Source organism: Oculina patagonica, chromosome 7 (assembly GCF_052425735.1).
Source record: "Oculina patagonica isolate OP01 chromosome 7, crgOcupat, whole genome shotgun sequence".
Taxonomy (NCBI): domain Eukaryota; kingdom Metazoa; phylum Cnidaria; class Anthozoa; order Scleractinia; family Oculinidae; genus Oculina; species Oculina patagonica.
Window position 1 is genome coordinate 30991258 of NC_135764.1, and position 20573 is coordinate 31011830.

Here is a 20573-nt window from a genome sequence, read left to right on the forward strand (position 1 = left end):
ATTTGTTCTTTGGCATTATTATGCCCACTAAAGTGCGCAAAATATTTGCATCTTATACAATTAAAATTCGAGGTTTTTAAATTTAACAAGTGACATATTTTTTCATTGTGAGGTGTGAAACAGTTCTGAGTTTTCAAGCAGACATGATTCACCTGCTTTAAGTGTCGCAAATAAGGAACTGGCGAAAAGGTTTTTTATTGGTCGAGACACTCGCATCGGTGACCAATCTTTTACTTTTAAAAGATGTTTTGCATATGGATTACTTGAAAGGTTTTTGGGTCATTTTTGCATATCTAGAATCAAAACAACCTCGCCTTTGACTGCAAGATTTGAATGCGCATCTAGCTGTTTGCAGCAGATCTTGAAATCATTTCACCAAGCTGCGAAAATATCAAGAAAAATGGCCAGTTGGAAGATTGAACGCTGTGGAAGGGATGCCAGGGTAAACTACATTGTCATATTTTAGTATCGTTTAATTTCGTGCATTTCTCGCCGGTTTCGGCTACGGCGGCAAGCCTTTGAGTAATGTTGGGTGGCTTTCTTTGAGCCGTGCTGTTTATTGTATTAGTAAAAAAAGAAAGAAATCGAGAATGATAAAATTAATAGCGATTTTGAACGAGTTTTTGAGCGCGCAAAGTTTGGTTTTTGGAGCAACACTGGCTGCGAAAAAATATATGCGAGGGGAAAGATATTATACATTATGTTTATTAGTTAAGATAAATAGCTCCCCGCTTTAATAATTCTTGATCTTCTGAGCCCGGCTTCCTTTTTTTCGCCGTGCAGCTGCCAAATAAAATGCAAATTCTATTTTATCGCCAATTTCCCACAAAAACACAACACTGCTCGAAATTCGATCGCAAAATAAACAAATTTCGAGCACGGAACTAAGGCAGATAGACTTACTCGGACATTTAATATAAGAATTAAACCACCTTATTGTCACTAGCTCGTTCGGAAAGCTTCAAAGTTGAATTAAGGTTTTTTTTTATAGTGATTTTTTCCCTGAAATTGCCAAAATCATGAAACTTTGCAAAATAGGGCTGTGCCATTTCCGCAAAATTAAGTGCCCGCGAAAATTAGTAACGCGATACCGGCGTCCCGTTTCTATAAAGGATGCTTTGAATTTCTAATTGCGCTTTTTTGTCGTAAAGTACGATTTTTTGTTCATCAAGAGCCGGATTAATCGCCATCGATCTGAACGCCACGGACGGCTTGACAGCTGGCGGTCACGTGACCTTAAAAGTAATCTCAGCCTCATTTTATCAGTTTTAGAAAATGTTTTACAAGATTTGCAACACACCTCCGAATTTAAGGCATTTTCTTTCCCAGGGCCACTCGATCCTCTTAGCCGACCAGGCCTAAGTACAAGAAATACTTCTTTCTCGGGTTGAGGGCCCCGCCGTCTTATAGAATCGAGCCGCTCTGGAGAAGAACTGGGAAGAAATCAAGAGGGTCCCAGTCACATTTTAAAGATAACAAGGCCCCGGGGGTGGGCTTTTTGCGGCTAAATGTATTTGTGTTTTGTTTTGTTTTTCAATCAGTCGAACATGGGCTCCTGAGTCCTGACTTTGTTCGTTGTTGTGACTTGACGAAGATGTTGTGCACTAATTTGGTTTCTCCCACTACTCGACGAATTGTTATTTCCTTTCAAATCAAATAACCTTGCAACAAATGTGTTTCTATACAGCCAAGATTAGCCTGTGAATAGGCCGCCTAGTTAAGTATTGGGAAAAAATATTCGGGAAGGCGAGCGCATTCTCGCGAGAAGAGCGCGCCCGGCTCGCACCACCTACACCCCCCCCCCCCCCCCCTATTTTTTGCGCCCCAGCGATCCTGTTCGCAGGCTAAGCCACGATGCATTGTGCAACATTTAAACAGCCGTTTATTTTTTAACAAAGCATTTTGTGGAGTTCTTTACAAAATACACGTATTTGTTTTGTTCTTTTCTGTAAACATTATCACAGTGTTTGTTTTATTAGTTCTGGTTCTGTTTCTGCTTGCTTAAATTGTAGGACGTTTTAACTGAAGTTCACATTTAAGTTTCGTAGCAACGATTTTTTTCTGATGATCGTTGGAAAATGTTTTACGTGGACGAGTTGATAGTGTATCGAGCCATCTTGTTTATTGCAAGTGTTATTTATGTCTTTGTTTTTGGAGATAATTTGGAACCTGAATGACTAAATTCCTTTCTTTTCATTCAGCTAAGAAGTTTTCTTTTATGTGGAGTCAAATACTTACCTGTCAAATCGTGACTGGTTGCAACAGAATAAAGCAATTTAAACCCATGTTATTTACACAGAAGTTCCCTTTACATAATGAAAGTGAATTTAAGGTGCTGCCGCCTTATTCTGTTTCGTTAATTGTTTGACCGGAGGTTTGAATTCAACATGATCGGTTCAGAGCGCTGGCATTTTGCTCTCGTATCATTAGTTATATTTGCATCTTTCATCCCTGATGCTTCACCACTTAAACCCAATAACTCGGTTAGTACAAAAGTGTCTCAGTTTTAACATATCATTTTGTGTTAGTTTCTTGTAGAGAGGGCCATTAATTGTGTTTCAATTCTCTTTTGTACTAGTACATCTTTTATCCGAGGCTTTACAACTTATCTTCTGCACCTAGATATACTTAAACCATTAATTGCCTTTAAAACATCATTTATGGCTTTTTAATCATGTACGAAAAAGCTGGAATTTGGACTGTTAAAGAACGGATTTTTGTGCCATAAACTGTATGGCTCAACTCTGTTTTTCATTTGTCGACTCAAAAAACACTTGTATACCTCGCATTAAATTGGGTTTATGATTATTACTACATTGAGAAGGTAGCGAAGTAATTAATTGCGCTGTATTCTCCCATCGATTCGATACTTAGAACGGCTCAGTAGCTTATAATAGCATTTATGTTAATAAGTAGGCACAGCCAGTGTATTTATTTTTCCAATTTACATTAATGACTGCATGGTCTTTTGTTGGTTTTAGTAAGGCCATGAGATGGGTTTGAAAACCTTTTAAATCTATCTTCACATTTCTGGAATTTTTCAACAACACGATAAACCCCAAATCCACCCTTATTTTTGATTATTAGTAAAATTCTGGCCCTTGTATTAGCTGTGTGGCAAAGCGAGTTTTTCATCATCGGCTCCTGAACAAAAAACACGAACAGCATCGTGAATGGCATTTCTAGTGCCAAGAAAATACTCGTGGTACTTGTTTGAGTACAGATAACAAACAATTCGAGTTGAATTATAGTGGAATCTCTATTTCTCGAACCTCTATAAAGGAAGCGAAAATGGTTCGAGAAATCGGGAGTCAGAAATTACAGTGTTCAACTTAGGCCCGGTTCAGACGCCGTACTTTTCATGAGCCGAACTCAATTCGAATTTAGACCGAACCAAATTGACAAAAGTACGCTTTTGATTCAGACGCCGTACTTTTTGGCCGTTCCGAGGCCGTTCCTAATACAGTTGCAATAAAACCAGTCAAAATACATTAAAATAATTTATGAATTAGGATCGGCACATGAAAAGCACGGCGTCTGAATCAAAGCCGTTCCAAAGGCGTTCCACAGGCGAAATTCTCGGCCAAGCCAGGCGGGAAGAACGGGTGAGCCGTTCCCAATTGAAATAGCCGTTCTTATTTGATTCAGTCGCCGATCTTTTCATGTACTTTATTCAAGGAATTAGGTTCGGCTCATGAAAAGATCGGCGTCTGAACCGGGCCTAATTAGAGAAGCGAATTCAAGGGAAACGACTTTTGGTTCGAGTTATCAGGAGGTTCAAGAAATGGAGTGTTCGAGAAATAGGAATTCCACGGTATATTGTTGAATCAAGATCGTGTTGTTGTTTTTTTTTAATTTTCTTTTCTTTATTACTTAATAATTCTTTGTAGCAAAGAGTTCATCCTGGTCAGGAGTCCAAGTAAGGGACGGATCATTATTTTTTTTGGAGGGGGGGGGGGGGGGGGGGGGGCGGATGAAAAATATTGAAAAAAATTGTTTGCAGGGCCTGGAAAGACAAAATAAATTGTTTGCAAAAACGATATGTATAACAAAAAATAATAAGAATTTCTAAAAAAAATGTTTGCAGAGGTGCATAAACTAAAAAAAAAAAAGTTTGCAGAGGAAAATTTTTCATCCCCCCCCCCCTCCAAGAAAATAATGGTCCGTCCCTAAACAGGTCCTGTCCCATCTAAATCTGCTATTTTCACAACCGTTACCGCTGTTCACATCCCACCCCGTACACTTAGGCATTTCCCGATTATGCTAGTAAAACTGGCATTTTATGCTCCTAGCGATGCTCGCTTTTTGCCCCCAAAAATGTTCAAATTATGCTCATTTTTCAAAATTATGCTCTTTTGATTTGAAAAATGCTTTGCTTTATTTTAAAGAAAAACATACAAAAAAGAAACTATATTTGTTGACATTAACTCTCAGTTAACTGAATAATATATATAAAAAAACATCTTTCCAATTCTACACCCCGCCCCACCCACCCCCTTCTCTCCGGGCCGTTCATTATGGGACCACATGATTTGGCACCTCGTTCATTTTGTCTTATTTTAAATATTCGTCTGAGATTATTGTTTATTTCTATATGACGGGCTATTTTTTAAGCAGGTGTACCATTTTGAGAAGTCCATGCATTAAATTAATAAATTCAGTTTTTTCAAACGAGCTTTAGGGTAGATAGATAATGACCTTCTTCAAGGGCCCAACAAAAGCAGCTAATCCGTTATTGCCAGAGTGTTTATATGGTGTGGTTTTATTTCTCTTTTAAATTATTTTTTTTTTCGTCTGCGGTTTTTCGTATTTTCTATTATCCATGTTTTTCTATAAAGGTTTAATGGTTAAGTCGCCGTCGTTCATTGGGTTTTTAACAGACGCTGTCTGCAGATGTTGGCAACCGGGCACAAAACGATCGAACAAACAATTCAGTTTTGATGAACTAAAACATCAGCAGGGCTGCTTTAAATTAAGATTCATAGAACCGAATATAAAAAAGTAGCTTATGACCAGGGACTCTAAACGATAATTTTTGAAATACACATAATCGTATTGCATATACAGTTGCGTTTTGTCTTGCTTTTTGTAAAAGAATTAATATATCCACCTGTATATCCAAGCGATTTAATTTATATTCAGACTGTTATACACTGCAAGATCTGGTTGGATTTGCAGTTTAAAATAAGCTTTCCAGTCTTTTCATGAATTGCTATGGAATAATGCCAGCGGAATTGGACGTCAAGCTCTTCAGTTTTTTGGCCGATTGTTGCGAGTTTAATATATCTATTTATTTTGTTCACATTAGAATATTTGGCCGACACAAAGACGAAAGCAGGTGCACAAACACAGGGCTTTTTCAGCAGCATCGAAAATTAAACATGAGTTTGAGAGGGAAAATATTGTGGCTTTTGCTCGCTCCAGCTTGTTGATCTCTGAATGAAATGTAAAGCCAGCATTATAAATGTATAGCTTGTCACATCGATAAACAACGTACCCATTGGACGAAAATACTATACAAAGAAGGCGTACGTGTTGTCATTGCGTCTGTTTATAAATTTTGGTGTCGTGTATAAATTCTGCAGACAGACTCATCGCTAAAAACAGGTGTTGCAGACTTAATACTTGTTCTTCAAATTCGAAGCTTTTTACCCGCGAAAAAGTCACACTCCGACGTTCTATTGTTCTATTGACACGTATCACTCAAACTGATTAGCATTTGAAAGGGTTGCCGATGCATTGAACTGGGTTCAGTGCAGCAGCGAGCACACACCGAGGAAAGGTCTTGCTGCTGCTCGGAGTCTCTTCGCAGATGGCGACGCCGACAGCAGAGCAAAAGCTAGAAAATCCCGCCGAAAAGCAGGCAAAACCCGGGGAAGAGGCGAAGGCTCCGCCGCAAGATGAACAGAAGAAAACGGCAAAGAAGACCGAACTAGCAATTTTGAACTTTGTGATAAAATATCTGAAGTTGGTCGGCGGCGCGCTGTTGATTTGGTTCATGGGCTGGCTCGGGTTGAGCTATGTGTGGCTCATCTGTGGGTTTTTCATCTACGTTTTATGGCGTATGAATCAAGACGAACGAAAGTCTAGGAGAGATGCATTTAGGGAAGCTACAGAACGCGAACACGAAGTCGTCGAGGCGCGAATGGAAGATCTGCCATCTTGGGTAAGAACTGTTGTGCTATTTTGGTAAGATTTAGTGTTCGTGTTGACGCTATTAAAGCTTTACAGATTGCACTTTTGATAGAAGAGCAACTCTGCAAAGAGCTGTAATTTGACGAGACAAATTTAGCTTCATTTCTCTTTTTCCTGGGACATGGAGGTTTGCGAATGTTTTGCTTTGTAATTAGTATCATGAACAAACGAGCTAAACTAAAATTAGACACGTTCCCTCACGTCGTTGGCTGCAGGAAATTCATTCTTTGTTTGAATATTTTCTTCAGTTAAAGCTTACAAACGAACTTCAATAAATTGTTTGCAAAACATTTGCTTGAGACTTCTGTTCGCTTGCCAAAACGTTTTATTGTGCAGGCGATTAGCTAGGGTTTATAAGCTGGAAAGTTTATTATTTTTTTCAGTTAGGCGTGGCTCACAGATGTACTCTCTCGAAAGTTCGTACGCAATTTGTTTGCATGAACAAATATTTTAAGTTGTCCTTTCTTAAAAGCCTTTGAGCTGGAACTTGGCAAGAGCTAGTTGAAGTCAGAGAACAGCATGAAAGCTTTTAGCTTATTATGAACAATACACTTTAGAAACAGTCACTTAATACGATAAACACGTCAAAATACTCGCCTATTTATGAATATTAGAGAAGCACAAAGCCATGAGCCAAAAATTTTTTGGATGGAAAATACGGCGAATGAGTACATCGAAATATTGTTCTTAAATATCTGTTAAAATCCTTCTAGTCTTATAACTTTATGCTGGAAACTTTATATTTTTTGTTTAATATTTGTCAATGTTTGATAAAGTTTTTTAAACAACAAGGGGTCATAAAATATTTAAATGTTGCACGTACGTGCTGTAAGCTTGATAAAAGACCTGTGTCTGCAGACGTGTTTCCATCAAAGAGGCATCATGGTGTGTTCCAGTCTATAAAATTTGTTTTTTGTTTTATTTTACAAATATTTGCTGATATTGTTTAAAAGAGCAATGCTAGGGTAATACAGTATTTCATGCCTTTGAATGTTATACAAGGTTGATATTGAAAGGAAAAGCCCCAAAGCTCTCCTTATTTATTCATATCCTTAGTTGTTTCCCGTTTGATTAGTGTGATAACATCATTACACTTATGTGGACTCAAAAAGCAGCATTGTTTCCAAGAGATTGTTTTAAAAGCAAAAATTTACACAGTATTTATGTGCTGAATAGTAAAAGAAAGTGCTTAATCTAGAAATTGTGGAGTGCAGAATTTTTTATTTGCAGCTAGCTTAAATTGGCTAGGTGCGTGCATATTATATTTTTTCTGCATGCAGCTGATATTTAGCATTTTAAATTGAAACTGTATTTGTAAACAATGTTAATGAAGAATTGGTAGTTGTCACGTTTAGTGTGAAGTGTCTACTGGGCAGGGAAATCTCTGTCTCAACATCATTAGATGCAGCTGCAATGCACTGAAAAAAAATATGGATGAGGCTCTCTTTAGAAAATAAAACATCCAGCTATCAGTTTAAAATGGCAATACAGTATTTTTGAGAACGAAATACAATAAACTTCAGTCTTGTGCAAAAGTACATGGAGGGTCTCAAATCTTGTTTTTTGGTGTTGTTGGACTGAGGTTTAAATATTTTCCTATCTTGATAAACTGAGTCATAATGTGTCTTTTATGTGACCTTCTCCTTTCTTGCTTGAGAAATTGGTGAACAAATAAAGCTTCTTTAGTTGTGCATTGATATGTAAGCTCTTCAGGATTTTTATGTTAAAAAGTGAAAGGACGATTTCATAAAAAATAACGTTTTATCCATATTTCACTAGTAATGTTTATTACATGTATTTTCCAGGTTTTCTTTCCTGACGTGGAAAGAGCAGAATGGCTCAACAAGGTAAATTTTTTATTTTCGATCATTTTAAATCAATTAAATATATTTATTCCACTGGTTCATGTTTCATTAATTTTATTCTTCAAAGACAGTAGAGCACTAAACGTAACTTTGACAGAGGCTGCGGTATTTTTTCATCGTGCAGCTAGATTGATCATCGCATCCAGTTGGTTAGCTTAATATGAAAAGTCCAAATATATTCAAATTCACAATGTACCAGTGATTCCCATGAAACTTGGAGTAACAAGGGAAGTTTTCATTGTTGTTTTGTTTAATCTCACCACAGATGCTGGTTCAACTATGGCCATACATCAATGACATGGTTGTGAAGATTTTAAAAGAGCAAGTTGAGCCAGAGATTCAGAAGAATGTGCCTGGCTTCCTGAGCTCTATTCACTTTGAAGAAATCTCTCTTGGCCAAGTGGTAAGACAAACTAAGATGTTGATGCATCTTCATGCCTAAAACATTGAGGACTGATAAAAATTCTTCTTTGGAAAAGGATTTATTAGCAGGGCTTAAAAAGAACTTGGATTATAGCTTGTCATTTGAAAAAGGCAGCTCTAACTTTTGCTTGCGGTTTATGGTTTGAGTTGCAAACATGAAAAACTAACGAGTTGCAAACATGAAAAGCGCAGGGTTTTTTAAGTATATTGTTGATGTTGATTTAACAGCTGAGTTAAATAGACAAAAATGTATCTTTGAACTTGTACTTTTTTGTCCTTTTATCCTTGGGTACAGTTTCCATGTGGACTAGACCCTAGGAAGGGTACAAGAGAAAAAACTAATTTTCAGAAGGGTTGAAGCTAAAAAGCTAATACTGCCTAAATCACCCCCCCCCCCCCTAAAACAGAGCCATCCTTTTGTTATGTCATCTCCTACAGTGACTGGTGCAAGTGTGTGAACCAAATGTATTGACGTACATTGTATTTTTTCCCAACAGCCTCCTCGTATAGGTGGAATCAAGACTTACACCCATAATGTAGACCGTAATGAGATAATCATGGATGTCGATTTAATGTGAGTACGGCTCACCTTGTTACTTTGATTTCTAAAATGAGAACAAACTATTTCATCCCTCCTGCTGTTCTCCAAAAAGATAATATTGCTGATATTTTCCTCTCAGAATATCTTCACTAGCAGTAACTTTCCTTAATATTTTGTTCATCATAGTTACGCCGGTGATTCAGACTTTGAGCTTTCAGTCAAGGGAGTAACTGTTGGTATCGAGGATCTCCAGGTACGTGTAGTTAATATGGATTTAGACTGAGATGTTCAGGGTTTTCAAAACAAGCTGGCAACTGCTGGAATTACACTGGCATTGGTAAAATGTTGCTAGTTACTCTGGTCATAGCAATCAGGTCACAACAAACAAGCTCGGCATTGTCACAGCCACCAACTCTTCCTGTTCTTGATGCCTACTTTAAAATATTTTGAAACCCCTGCGTGTTTGGTACTTTGTTAACACCTTGTAGATGCCTGATGTGTTCTTTTTGTCTTGTGCAGATACGTGGAAGTCTGCGTGTGATCCTGCGCCCTCTTATCCCAGCTGCACCTCTTGTAGGCGGGGTCTCTGTCTTCTTCCTCAACAGACCAGTAAGTTGCGAGAGAAATTCAAATCATAAAAGGTTAAAGAAAGGGAAACTTGTAGACCTTATAGCAAATGGCCTACAAAATGGTCCCAATTCTCTTGACCAATAATTTTCTTTAATTGTAGCATATTGATTTGAATGTTTGATTGTATTTTTTTTTTACCAGGATATTGACTTTGATTTAACAAACATGGCAAATATCCTTGATATTCCAGGTCTAAGGTATGTTTTCTGTAATTCTCTCTTAGTTCCTTGCCCCCTGGTGGGGGATAGGGCCGGAATAAAAAATTATCCGCATGCAAGTTTCCTTTCGGCTTTCACCTGCATTCTTCATACTGCTGTCCATCAGGATGATGGAGTCGTCTCCCGTAAGACAGCAGGCCGCTGAACTCGCTCCTTGGTAGTTATGGGTACATAAATTTCCGGTTTCCGTAATCAGCTTGGTTTTACGGGATGGGGTGATTGGCCCCATGCCCAACCCCCAACCTGGAGGACCAGGGATTTTCTGTCGGGGTGTCCTTCCCTTAGCCACGGGTACCAGATATTTAAAGGCGCTGGAAGCTCGCCTTTCGCCATTGTCACTCAGCTACATCGTATTACCAGGGTCACCAAACGTGGAGGTGTGACATATGACTTGCTGGCAGAGCCTTTTTGAGATGGTAGGCATTTCTCGGCACTTACGAGAGCTACCTAGTGGCAACAGTAGCTCTCACCGGGACCTTTTACCAGCCTCTGTAATTGTTAGGAACTAAATATGGAGCGATTGCCCTCTCCCCCCTTGCCCCCAAAATGGTAATAATAAAATAAAGGTAAAATGTAGTAATTTTAACTTAGGGCATGGTTCTTACCTAGTTAAGGTTCAAGAGTGCTTTGGTTGACTTCCTTTGCTCTCTACTTGAGAGGGCTTTGGTTTCAGCATGTAGCCAAAGACTATTTTTTAAGGTTTCAACTGCAAACATAGTTTTTAAGGGAAAGTGAGCTCAACCATTGCTGTAAATCTGATAATAAATATTATTGTCTTTTCTTCCAGTGACATTATCCGTGGAGTGATAGATGATGTTGTAGCTGGATTTGTAGTTCTTCCAAACAGGATCACAGTTCCTCTGACCGACGTTGATCCGTATGAACTCAAATACCCCTTGCCTGATGTGAGTGTATGGTGTAAATAAGAAATAAATAAATAAATTGTCTTTATTTTACAAAAGTAGCACGTAATAGTCTTGCGATTAACAAACCTGTGGCCAGTGGATCCCCGATCGAATTGAAATTTAGAAGTGTTGATTTTTGTGGAGGGAGGAAAACCGGAGAACCCGGAGAAAAACCCTTGGAGCAAGGACGAGAACCAACAACAAACTCAATTCACATATGACCACTGCGCCATTATATCTGGTCTCCCCCCCCCCCCCCCAAAAAAAAAAAAAAAAAAAAACTTCTATTGCCACTGGCAGCGCTCTCATCAGACATGATTTGCCGTTGATTTAAACTTCATCTTGCTTTCTCAGGGAGTTCTTCGAATTGAAGTTCTGGAAGCAAAAGATTTGGTCAAGAAGGATATTGGTGTTTTCAAGAAAGGCTCTTCTGATCCATATGTTATACTCCGAGGTATGTCCACGGTCATCTCTAGTTAATATGTAGTTAACTTAAGGCTCTTAAAACAGCAAGGCTGTTTTTTTTTTTAAATTTATGTAATAGCAGTTGTTGTCATTATTAGTGCTCAATGTCTTGATGGAAGCCAGTGACAGCAGACTAAGACTTATGCTCCACAAATTTAAAGAAAGAACGATGCCTGGCTGTTTTGGAGTGGTTTGATTGTACTTTTTTGGGATGTAAGCTAAATGTTATTATTTTGTGTTGCTAGTGGGAGCCAAGACATTCCGCACGCAGACAAAAGACAGCACACTGAACCCAGTTTGGAATGAAGTGTTTGAGGTATAGTATCTGTTATTTATTACCCAGACCATTGATAACTGTAAGATATTGTAATGTGGTTTGAGCAAATTCCTGGTTATGTTGATTATAAATTGTCTGATTATTCTTTATATGCACAGTCCTTTGTTGATAACGCTCATGGACAGAAGATAAAGATTGGTGTCTTTGACGAGGACAAGGCATCTGATGATGAAGCCCTTGGCACGTAAGTAGTCAATCCTTAACCTTTACTAACATTGTGGGGGGATTTTGGTATGAAGTAGGGTGCTAGGGGAGGGGGAACCACTGAAGGATGATCTCTTCATCCATGGGGTCGAGCAACAATACTCTGTTACAAACTGGGAAGAACTTGTAAACCTTTTCTTTAGTTGGCTCAGCCGTTAATAAATTTATTGGAAGGATTGGTTCTGCATTTAGAAAATATTGGATGGTGTTCATATCATAAGCAAAAGGTATTAATTCACAGGTATTTTCTGTTTGTTTTTTGATTAATTCATTGTTTATTTATTTTCTTAGTGTTGAAGCCGACATTGCTACCATTGTCCAACAAGGCAATGTTGATCTGGTAAGATTTTAATCCTTCAATTTTTTTTTGAACTGGGGTCATATGATTTGTTCTTTTTGTACACTGTTTTGAATTTATCTGTAGTAAAACTAATATTATTGTTTTGCTACACAGTGGCTTCCACTAGAGAATGTAGAAAGTGGCCAGATCAATTTGCGGTGTACTTGGTTCTCGCTTACCCCCAAGCCTGAGGATCTGTCACCGGTAAGTGGGCATTCGTCTGCAGTTGAAGCTCCCGTTAGCAACCACGTTCAGTTGGCGATTTAGGAAGAGTGGTCATAACTAGATCTGGTAGCTTATTATGGGAATGAATACCCAAATGTTGGCCACATACATAGTGCTAGAGCTTACAAGGCACCAAAGGGATTTAATCAAAGGCATAAAATTTTATAGTTTCCAAAACAAACAGAAGTGAAGCATAATAAGTGGAAGGCCAAATTTATGTAAAGCATCAAAGGTATAAATGTCACAAACCATGAGAGTCATTCAGGACTGTTAGCTTTTTTATGAAGCCTATGTGTTATCTTATTACATTCAGTCTCTTAGGGGTCCTAAAGTCGATTGCTGTCGCAACCAGGGGTTAATTAAGGGAGCTTTTAACACAGGGTTAACAGAGTATTGTAACAGGATTTTGTAATGATAATCACTGAAGGGAGCTGGTGAATTACAAGAATGGTTTCAAGAAGAGCTTCAACTGTGTACATACCTGTTCAATACTTGTTTGTTTCTTTGTTACTCATACAGGCTGAGCAGGCTGTCCAGGGAGAGGAGATGTTAGCCACAGCAGCTTTGTTTGTGAAGTTGGATTCTGCCAAGAATCTCCCTGTAAGTGTGCAAGAATGTATGTATTAACTGTGCCTGAAGAAAGGTGTAGTCTGAAATAAAAACTGTCATTTCCATATAATGTAAGGTTGTTGATCTATTTCCGCTTTGATTTCCAGATCACGAATCCTGCACGCGGCACAACAAGTGCATTCTGCAAACTAACTGTTGGAAATGTAACTCTCCAGAGCAAGGTATAGTTTAGACATTTTTAAATCACCTTGAGTTATTGTGACTGTTATTTCCTTTTGTTTCAGATTACAGGGCTGCAAATAATTTTTTTCCCTTGAAAGGTCATGCGTCCGATTAAGTCACCATTTCAATCGGACAAAACAAAAGTGAGGTCGGAAATCCCAGGGGGGTACTCCGGGGTCCAAGTGACGGGGATGTGCAAAGGATTTTTTGGGGGTCAAAATTTTCGATTCCGGGTTTTTTTGGGTAGGAGAATTTGGCAGGTATTTTTTGGGGTGACTTGATTTAAATAGGGGATTTTTTTGGGTATTAAAAACGAACTTAAGTGCCTTGGCACGGCCTTGGCGTATTTATGGTATGATGATTAGACAAACACGAGCGCTCATATTTTTATGGTTTGCTTTGTGTTATATTATTGCCCCTCCTGACAATTTAGGGGTAATTTGACAAGGGATTTTTTGGGGGGTTATTTTTGGTCCAGGGATTTTTTAGGGTAATGTCGGAAGACTTAGGGATTTTTTGGGTCCTGAGTTTTGCCTCCATTCGATCATCCCCGTCATTTACAAGCCGGAGTACCCCCCCTGGGTCCGACATCATATTACAGTACTGCTCAGTACCTGCTTATCTACTGCCTTACCAACACAGAACATTGATGTGTGCACTAGAAAACAAAAAAAATGTCCGGACATTCTGTCCGACCACAGTTGGAATTTCATCGGACAATGGCAAATTGTGGTCGGCCAGTGTCCAATGTCTGACTGTTATTTGCAGCCCTGAGATTATGATAATGAATATGAGACAATAAAAAAATAATAATAAAACTGGTTTGAAAAATTTTAAACCAAAGATATATTTATGCCACAACATATGTTTGTGGTGTATTTACAGATGAATGGTAACTTACTTACTGTTTTATGTGTTTATTTTAGACCATTCAGGATTCTAACAGTCCCGTGTGGGAAGAGCCATTCCGCTTCCTGATCCACGATCCAAAATATCAGGAGCTGGATATTGAGGTTATTTTCTTAATTCTCACAATAACTTTGTTAATAAAGAGAAGATTTTGTGTTCAAACTAGGATGAAGTTTGCACATAAGTTTCTTATTTGGATTACACTGATGTTAGTCAGTGAACATCATTTTTTTTGGCAGGAAAGTTAGCTGATTTTTGTCTCCTGATGAGTGAATACTGAATGTTTTTATTCTCGACAACAGATTATTGACAGTGGAAAGGAGAAAACTATTGGCAAGCTGGAATTCTCACTAGCTCAACTGCTCAAGAGTGAGAATATGACATTTGAACAGCCCTTCCCTCTGAAGGAATCTGGCCATAATAGTACTTTGACCTGCAGGTTTACTCTAAAGGTAATTTGAAATAGTGTCAAAATATTATCAATTTTTACTTTGCTTGGGAAACATCTTATTGCAAATTTTGAAGTGCTGTTGTTACGTTCTGCTGTCAAATGGGGGCATGCAAACAGAAACGTTTTTTGAGAGGTAAATAATAATAATAATAATAATAATAATAATAATAATAATAATAATAATAATAATAATAATAATAATAATAATAATAATAATAATAATAATAATGTTCTTTACCCAGGGAGCTCACATCACCAAAGGTGTTATTCAGTGAGGCCCTGCAAAATAATAGTTCAAATTTAAAATTTAAAAATTTAAAAATAGTTTAAGAATTAAAAAAGTTACATGATAAAAAATGTATAGTATTAAAGTTCACAATAAAAGGCATAGGATAAAAAATTTAGCTAAAAACTACATTCTTCAGGGCTTGCTTAAAAAGTAAAATGGACTTAATGTCTTGTATCGATTTGTCTAGCTTATTCCAGTCTGCAAGTCCTTGGTAAAATGGCATGTATGCAACTGAGAGTCCTTGTGGCGTATTGTTTAGTGTTTTCCACTGCATCATGACCTGAGAGGTCTAGCTGTGGCTATTGTTATCATGTTCATGGACAAGACGTCCCGATACCTGTAGTCCCTCACTTTACTTGAAGAAACCTGGAAAAAAATACTTCCAGAATATGTACAATAGTTACTTCATGTAGGAACTGGACGTAACTTTAGAAACTGGAGTAACACACCAGAAGTTAACAACATCAGATGTTTGATAACATTTTTGATGGAATTTTTTCCTTCTCTGCTTTGTTTGCCGGGTTGTCGCTAAGGGCCGACTGCTGGCTTATTTCACCGGCTGAAAGAGAACTTAAATCCGGCTAAAATTTCACATGAAAACAAAGACTTAGGTAAACTTTTAGAGCTGTTAAGGTCAGAAAGGCCAGCTGGGCTTGTTGGTGAGCCTGCTTAGCGTTTTCTTAGCCACATCCCTGTGTTTGACAGGCCTTGTTCACAAGAGATGACGACACCTCAGACGAGGAGGAAGATGAAGCAGAAGCACCTGACATGATCGCTGCTGAGGAGTTGCAGGCTGGTGGTGCAAGCAAGCAAAGGTGACTCATAACTTGTGTTTACTGACAAATTTTGCACACATCAAGAAACAGTCATTCATCCCGTTTCTCTTTTTCCAGTGTCATAGTTACACATCCCTTTTGGTCATACATTTTGCTTAAGCCTGGTTTTCACTAGCGACACAAGCACAAGCGCAAGGATAACAGCTCTTATTGCACTATGAAAACTGCTTTGACGCAAGCATAAGCACAAGCGTATCGCATTTTGATCCTTATGCTTACGCTTGTGCGTGCGTCGTAAGTGAAAACCAGGCTTAATCAGCTGTCTGAGAATGTATCTTGACCCTTCTATTCATTCCAACTTTACTACTAAATTATACACTATAACTACGATTTATAATCTTGTTAGTAATAATGTTATCTTAATCTTAACAGTAATGATATCAACTCAAACTGAGGTTAATAAATCCTAATTTCTTCTGACTAACTAAATTAATGTAAAAAAATAATTTGAAGTTCAACATAAATTTGTAATCCTGTACAACTAATATTCTCTGAGTTTATAAGCATTGATAATGTCATTTCTACTAACAATGATCTTACCAATTATTACAGATTACCTTTCCTCCTTTCTCAGCTCTTTCATGTGTAATACTCGACATTTCTTTAAAATAAATAAACTAACAAACAAATAAGCAAATAAAAATAAAGAAATGAGCATTAAAGTAAAAGTAACTCCATAACAAAGTCTGTCTTGCACTAACTTGTTGTGATTAATGCTTTACATTTGATTAATAATCACCTAAAATGCAAGATAAACTAATTAAGACCATTAACTAATAACTTGTAATTTGTAAAAATTTAATAATTAAACAAAGCTTGTTAAACCTTGCTCTACTAACTAAACTAATTTTCTCTTGATAGAGGCTAACGGACTTCACACTGACAACTTTCACTAACCTATCATTTAACTCCTTCCCTTCTTCTGCATGCTACGTACAACCCTCGCAGCCTTGCATCAGATAACAGTCGCCTAAAACGCTGCATTTTTTTCTGCTTTTGTTTGGCTCCTAGCGAGGAAAGCACTGTCAGACGTAGAAAACCTGCCCCGAAAGTTCAAAGGTCAGTCTTGGTGTTTGAAGAAATAAGTCGACATTGTAAAGCTATTAGCAGATGGTGAAAGTGTATGCTGTCCTGGTATTAATTTTTTTGTCCATCAAATTTTAAAAGAGTGTTATTTTTGTTGTCTAAACAGGACAGTTTCTGGTGACGTTCAGCTTACCACAAGATACAACAAACAGGGCAGTAAGGTGGAGGTTATTGTTCACCAAGCAAGGTTAGTGAAAAGAAATTAAAATTGTTGTCTGGTTAGAGAAATACATGTACAACCTGGTATCAAAGTGGTTATAAATTAATTGGGTTTTTCTTGAGGGGGGCATTCTCGTCCCCATAGCCCTTTCGTTTCTCTTAGCCGACTTGGCACGAGAAAACGGAGGGCTCTGGGGACATAGGATTTTTGAATTAATTCGAATTTTTTTGATTGGCTGTTTGGAACAAAGAATTCCTAAACGGAAGTCAAAAACGTAACGACTCTCTCATACATTCTTTTGAAACGTCATGACTGCATACATGAAGACCGAAGTCCTAGAATCTAGGACTGGAAATTCTGTGTCCCCAGAGCCCTTCGTTTCCTTGTGCCAAGGCCCAGCCGGCTAAGAGAAACGAAAGGGCTATGGGGACGAGAATTGGGGGGGGGGGGGGGGGCAACTGTAATTCTGGATGTCCAATAATTATGAGGCAGGTCACTTTTGGATTCTGCATCATTTGCAATATTTTTTAAAAACAAAATGTTTTGTCACATAACAAAGTAAATGTTTTTCTTGGTTACATATAGGAACTTGCTGGCTTGTGACTCAGATGGTCTTTCTGATCCATATGTCCGAGCTTATCTACTCCCTGACAAGTCTCGCAGTGGACGCCGACGAACTGATGTCAAGAAAAACACTCTGGAGCCAACTTGGGATGAGACGTAAGACAAAGTCATTCATTCTTGTGGTTGTAATTTTCAAAAAGGAAGTGTTTGTCAAGCAAAACATCCTTTTTTGTAGTTAATTAATAAATGCACTTGACTACTTCAATGGCTCGTACCCCATGACCAATGATTTTTTCTTTGTTTCAGGTTTGACTGGTTTGTCCCAGAGGACCAGCTCAAAGAGCGCACTCTCGACATAACTGTTAAGAATGATGTGTCATTCTTTTCAAAAAGCAAGACTTCCATGGGTCAGGTATGTGCAGTAATGGCTTGCAGTGGGATGTAAAACAAATTTCCAGTTCAATGGCTAATCTCAATGTAGTATGAAATTTTTGGAATTAACATAAAAAGAAATCTGTAGGAAGAATAGGATTGAAAAGAAAACTGTTTTGTTACCAAACCAGTTTGCATTTCAGGTTCACTCCAAAGTTCAAAGCAGTATTATGAGGATTGCACTACTCCCCAGAGAAGTACAAAGTAATGCAAACTTCACAAGTAAATACCCCTCCCAGGAAGAAAATGGACCAGGGGGGAGGGATGCATTACCTTGTTTTGTGGTAAATGCATTTGATTTCAAATGAGGGGATTAAGGTTTCTTAGCTCAGAGTTTTCTGTGTAATGCGAAACCTACTGGTTATTGGTGTTAACCACCCACAAAACAACCAAAAGATTGGAATTGGGGGGGGCTATGCTTGAAATACTTGGGAAGGGGCGAGTTGTACAATTAGTGCATTAAGGAGAAAGGAGTTGCCGTGGTGTTAACAGTGTTTTTTGGTCATTAGGTTCTGCTTGACCTTGGTAAACTGGACTTATCCCAGGCTGTCACTGAGTGGTAAGAATTTTATGTCAAAATATACTGATGAAGTGAGGGCCCAGATGTTCAAGGGTAGTAGGTTATCCCTAATTTTTCGCTTGGTGCTGTTATTCAAACTTTTCTCCGGGTCGGGGGAACTGACAAAATAATGGTTCATAGTTTGTGTGATACAGAAGGCAATTAAAAGTGATCTTGAGAGCCTCAAGTTTGATGGTCATGTTTTTTTATAATTTCAGGTATATGTTGCGTGACGAGAAAAAGGAAGATGATGACTGAAGATGATAACCAATAAGGAGGAAGCAGTGGATTAGCAAGGAACTAGCACATCAAATGGGAGAATAAAATAATTTGAAAAAAATAAAATAAAATGTGTGATAAAGATTTAAGAGCAAACTGTTTACCAAGAAGTCCTGTGAATATCATAGGATCTGAGTGGGAGTGTCTTCATTCTTTAGCTATAATCATCTAAAATGATTGTAAACTTGCAAGCCACGCAAAACTGTTTTGTTCCTTTGTATGTTTTTCTTTGAATTTAATTTCATTTACATCCTTCCTCTTGCCAAACTGGTTTTAAAAAGTTGGACTTGGGAAAGGTCTTGAAAAGCTCATACTAAATAGAGCTAAGCCCAGTCATTCCTCTATCTATTTTCCTTCTTTGATGTACTTGTTGCAACTATTTAAGAAAAATAATTTTGTTTTAAAGTATGTATCAACCAAGTTTATGCAAGTTCTTCGTAAAACATTAAATCGCCAGTCTATATTTTTAATACTAATTTATACAATAAGTAGATATTTTTCACCTGTTTAGACAGTGATATTCAATGTAAGGTATTTAAAAGTAATTAGCGGTTGCAGCATGAAACCATAGACTAAGAATAATATTTAGCTAAGATACACCAGTGCATTGTTAACAAAGAAATAGAGGGAATGACTTCTAAAAGCTTCGTTTTCTGTAGGACAATAAAATACGCTAAAAAATTTTCCACATACTTTAATAAACAAATGCAGAATATAGACTTCATACATATATGTTATCTTCAACTCCTTGCTCTTGAATTGACAAGCGGCTGTCAATTTTTCACAGCTTAAAATCTTTAATCTTTAATCTTTAGTTCTATTGTAGCCTTAAAAAAATATAATGTAGCATTACTTGGATATTCAAAAATGTTGTGCACATTGTGTAGGGGTAGTATTGTAATGTTGTGAAATAATGGGGTAACAATAAATAATAAACAAAATAAAGTAAATATTCAATAAGTCATTGTGTTGGTTTGATTTCTGTCAGCCTGCAGTTATTTGCAACAGTATTATCAACACTTGCATTGTTTCTTCAGACTGAAGTTTCAGATAAGGTTCTATTGAAATCTTTAAAATCAACTTTCAAAGGCAGTGGTTACACTTAACATCTTTTGAAACTAATTATCTAACCTTGCAAGATAAGCTTCTTAAGAAACTGTTTTTTGTGTTGGCAACTTGAAGTCGACAAAGGTAAATTACGGTAACCTCAGTAGCAAATAGCCCTTATGCATGTTTATGTAAGGCAGGTTAGTTCGTCACCAAGCCTTGCTTTCGAAGTGCAAACTTATAAATTTTTATCATGAATGAATTCCCAAAGAAAACTGAAAAGTCCCGCGGGGGGAGATAATTCCCGTAAGCGAGGCTCGGTGGTGAATTTTGAGCATATGACGTTATCATGCATGAGGCCTATTGGAAACTAATATTTTGAGTATAAGCCTAGGCTTACCGTATTTATTCGATTAAGCACCCAACCTCAAATAAGCGCCCACCCTGTAGACAGGAAAAGTTAATAAGCGCCCAACCTCGAATAAGCGCCCACCCCCACCCCCCTAAAATGAGGGCACAAGAGGAAAGTTTGACTATTGTTAAAGTTGAGATTAAAATTGACTAAGAATTACTAAGAGACTATCTATTACTGAAACTTTCAATGAACATTAAAAATTCAGCTTTCGTACACCTTCGCGTTTAGTTATTATACATTGTTTTCTTGCAAAATAAACGTACTACTTGCTAAAAATAGTGAAACTTTAATAAGCGCCCACCCTCGAGGTCCAAAAATTTAATAAGCGCCCAGGGCGCTTGCAAGAAAATTGACATAAGTACCAAAACCCCAGTCTGGGGTAAATTAAAGTAATTATATTCCATTG

General features: G+C 37.7%; 1 protein-coding gene across 2 annotated transcripts; it reads left to right on the forward strand.

Annotated features, from left to right (window-relative positions):
- The first annotated feature begins 314 nt into the window (after window positions 1-314).
- On the forward strand, window positions 315-19665 carry LOC144659594 (extended synaptotagmin-2-like). 2 transcript variants are annotated; one of them, XM_078520062.1, is made up of 24 exons: window positions 315-442; window positions 8001-8042; window positions 8326-8463; window positions 8981-9057; window positions 9211-9277; window positions 9544-9633; window positions 9796-9851; window positions 10660-10777; window positions 11132-11231; window positions 11488-11558; window positions 11678-11763; window positions 12075-12123; window positions 12238-12327; window positions 12868-12948; window positions 13065-13139; window positions 14067-14153; window positions 14352-14501; window positions 15495-15604; window positions 16637-16684; window positions 16818-16898; window positions 17457-17591; window positions 17742-17847; window positions 18377-18426; window positions 18645-19665. In XM_078520062.1, exons 1-24 carry the CDS (start codon window positions 401-403, stop codon window positions 18682-18684), a joined length of 1989 nt encoding a protein of 662 aa, XP_078376188.1. In that variant the 5' UTR covers window positions 315-400; the 3' UTR covers window positions 18685-19665. The 2 variants fall into 2 exon arrangements, with proteins under 2 accessions (XP_078376188.1, XP_078376187.1); XM_078520061.1 differs by lacking the exon at window positions 315-442 and adding an exon at window positions 5619-6166.
- The last annotated feature ends 908 nt before the right edge of the window (window positions 19666-20573 follow it).

Coding starts and splice junctions, on each gene's coding strand:
- LOC144659594 (XM_078520061.1), top strand. CDS start 5,813: ATGGCGACGCCGACAGCAGAGCAAAAGCTAGAAAATCCCGCCGAAAAG. Junction 14,154..14,351: donor ATCAGGAGCTGGATATTGAG/GTTATTTTCTTA, acceptor TCTCGACAACAG/ATTATTGACAGTGGAAAGGA. Junction 17,592..17,741: donor GAGCCAACTTGGGATGAGAC/GTAAGACAAAGT, acceptor TCTTTGTTTCAG/GTTTGACTGGTTTGTCCCAG.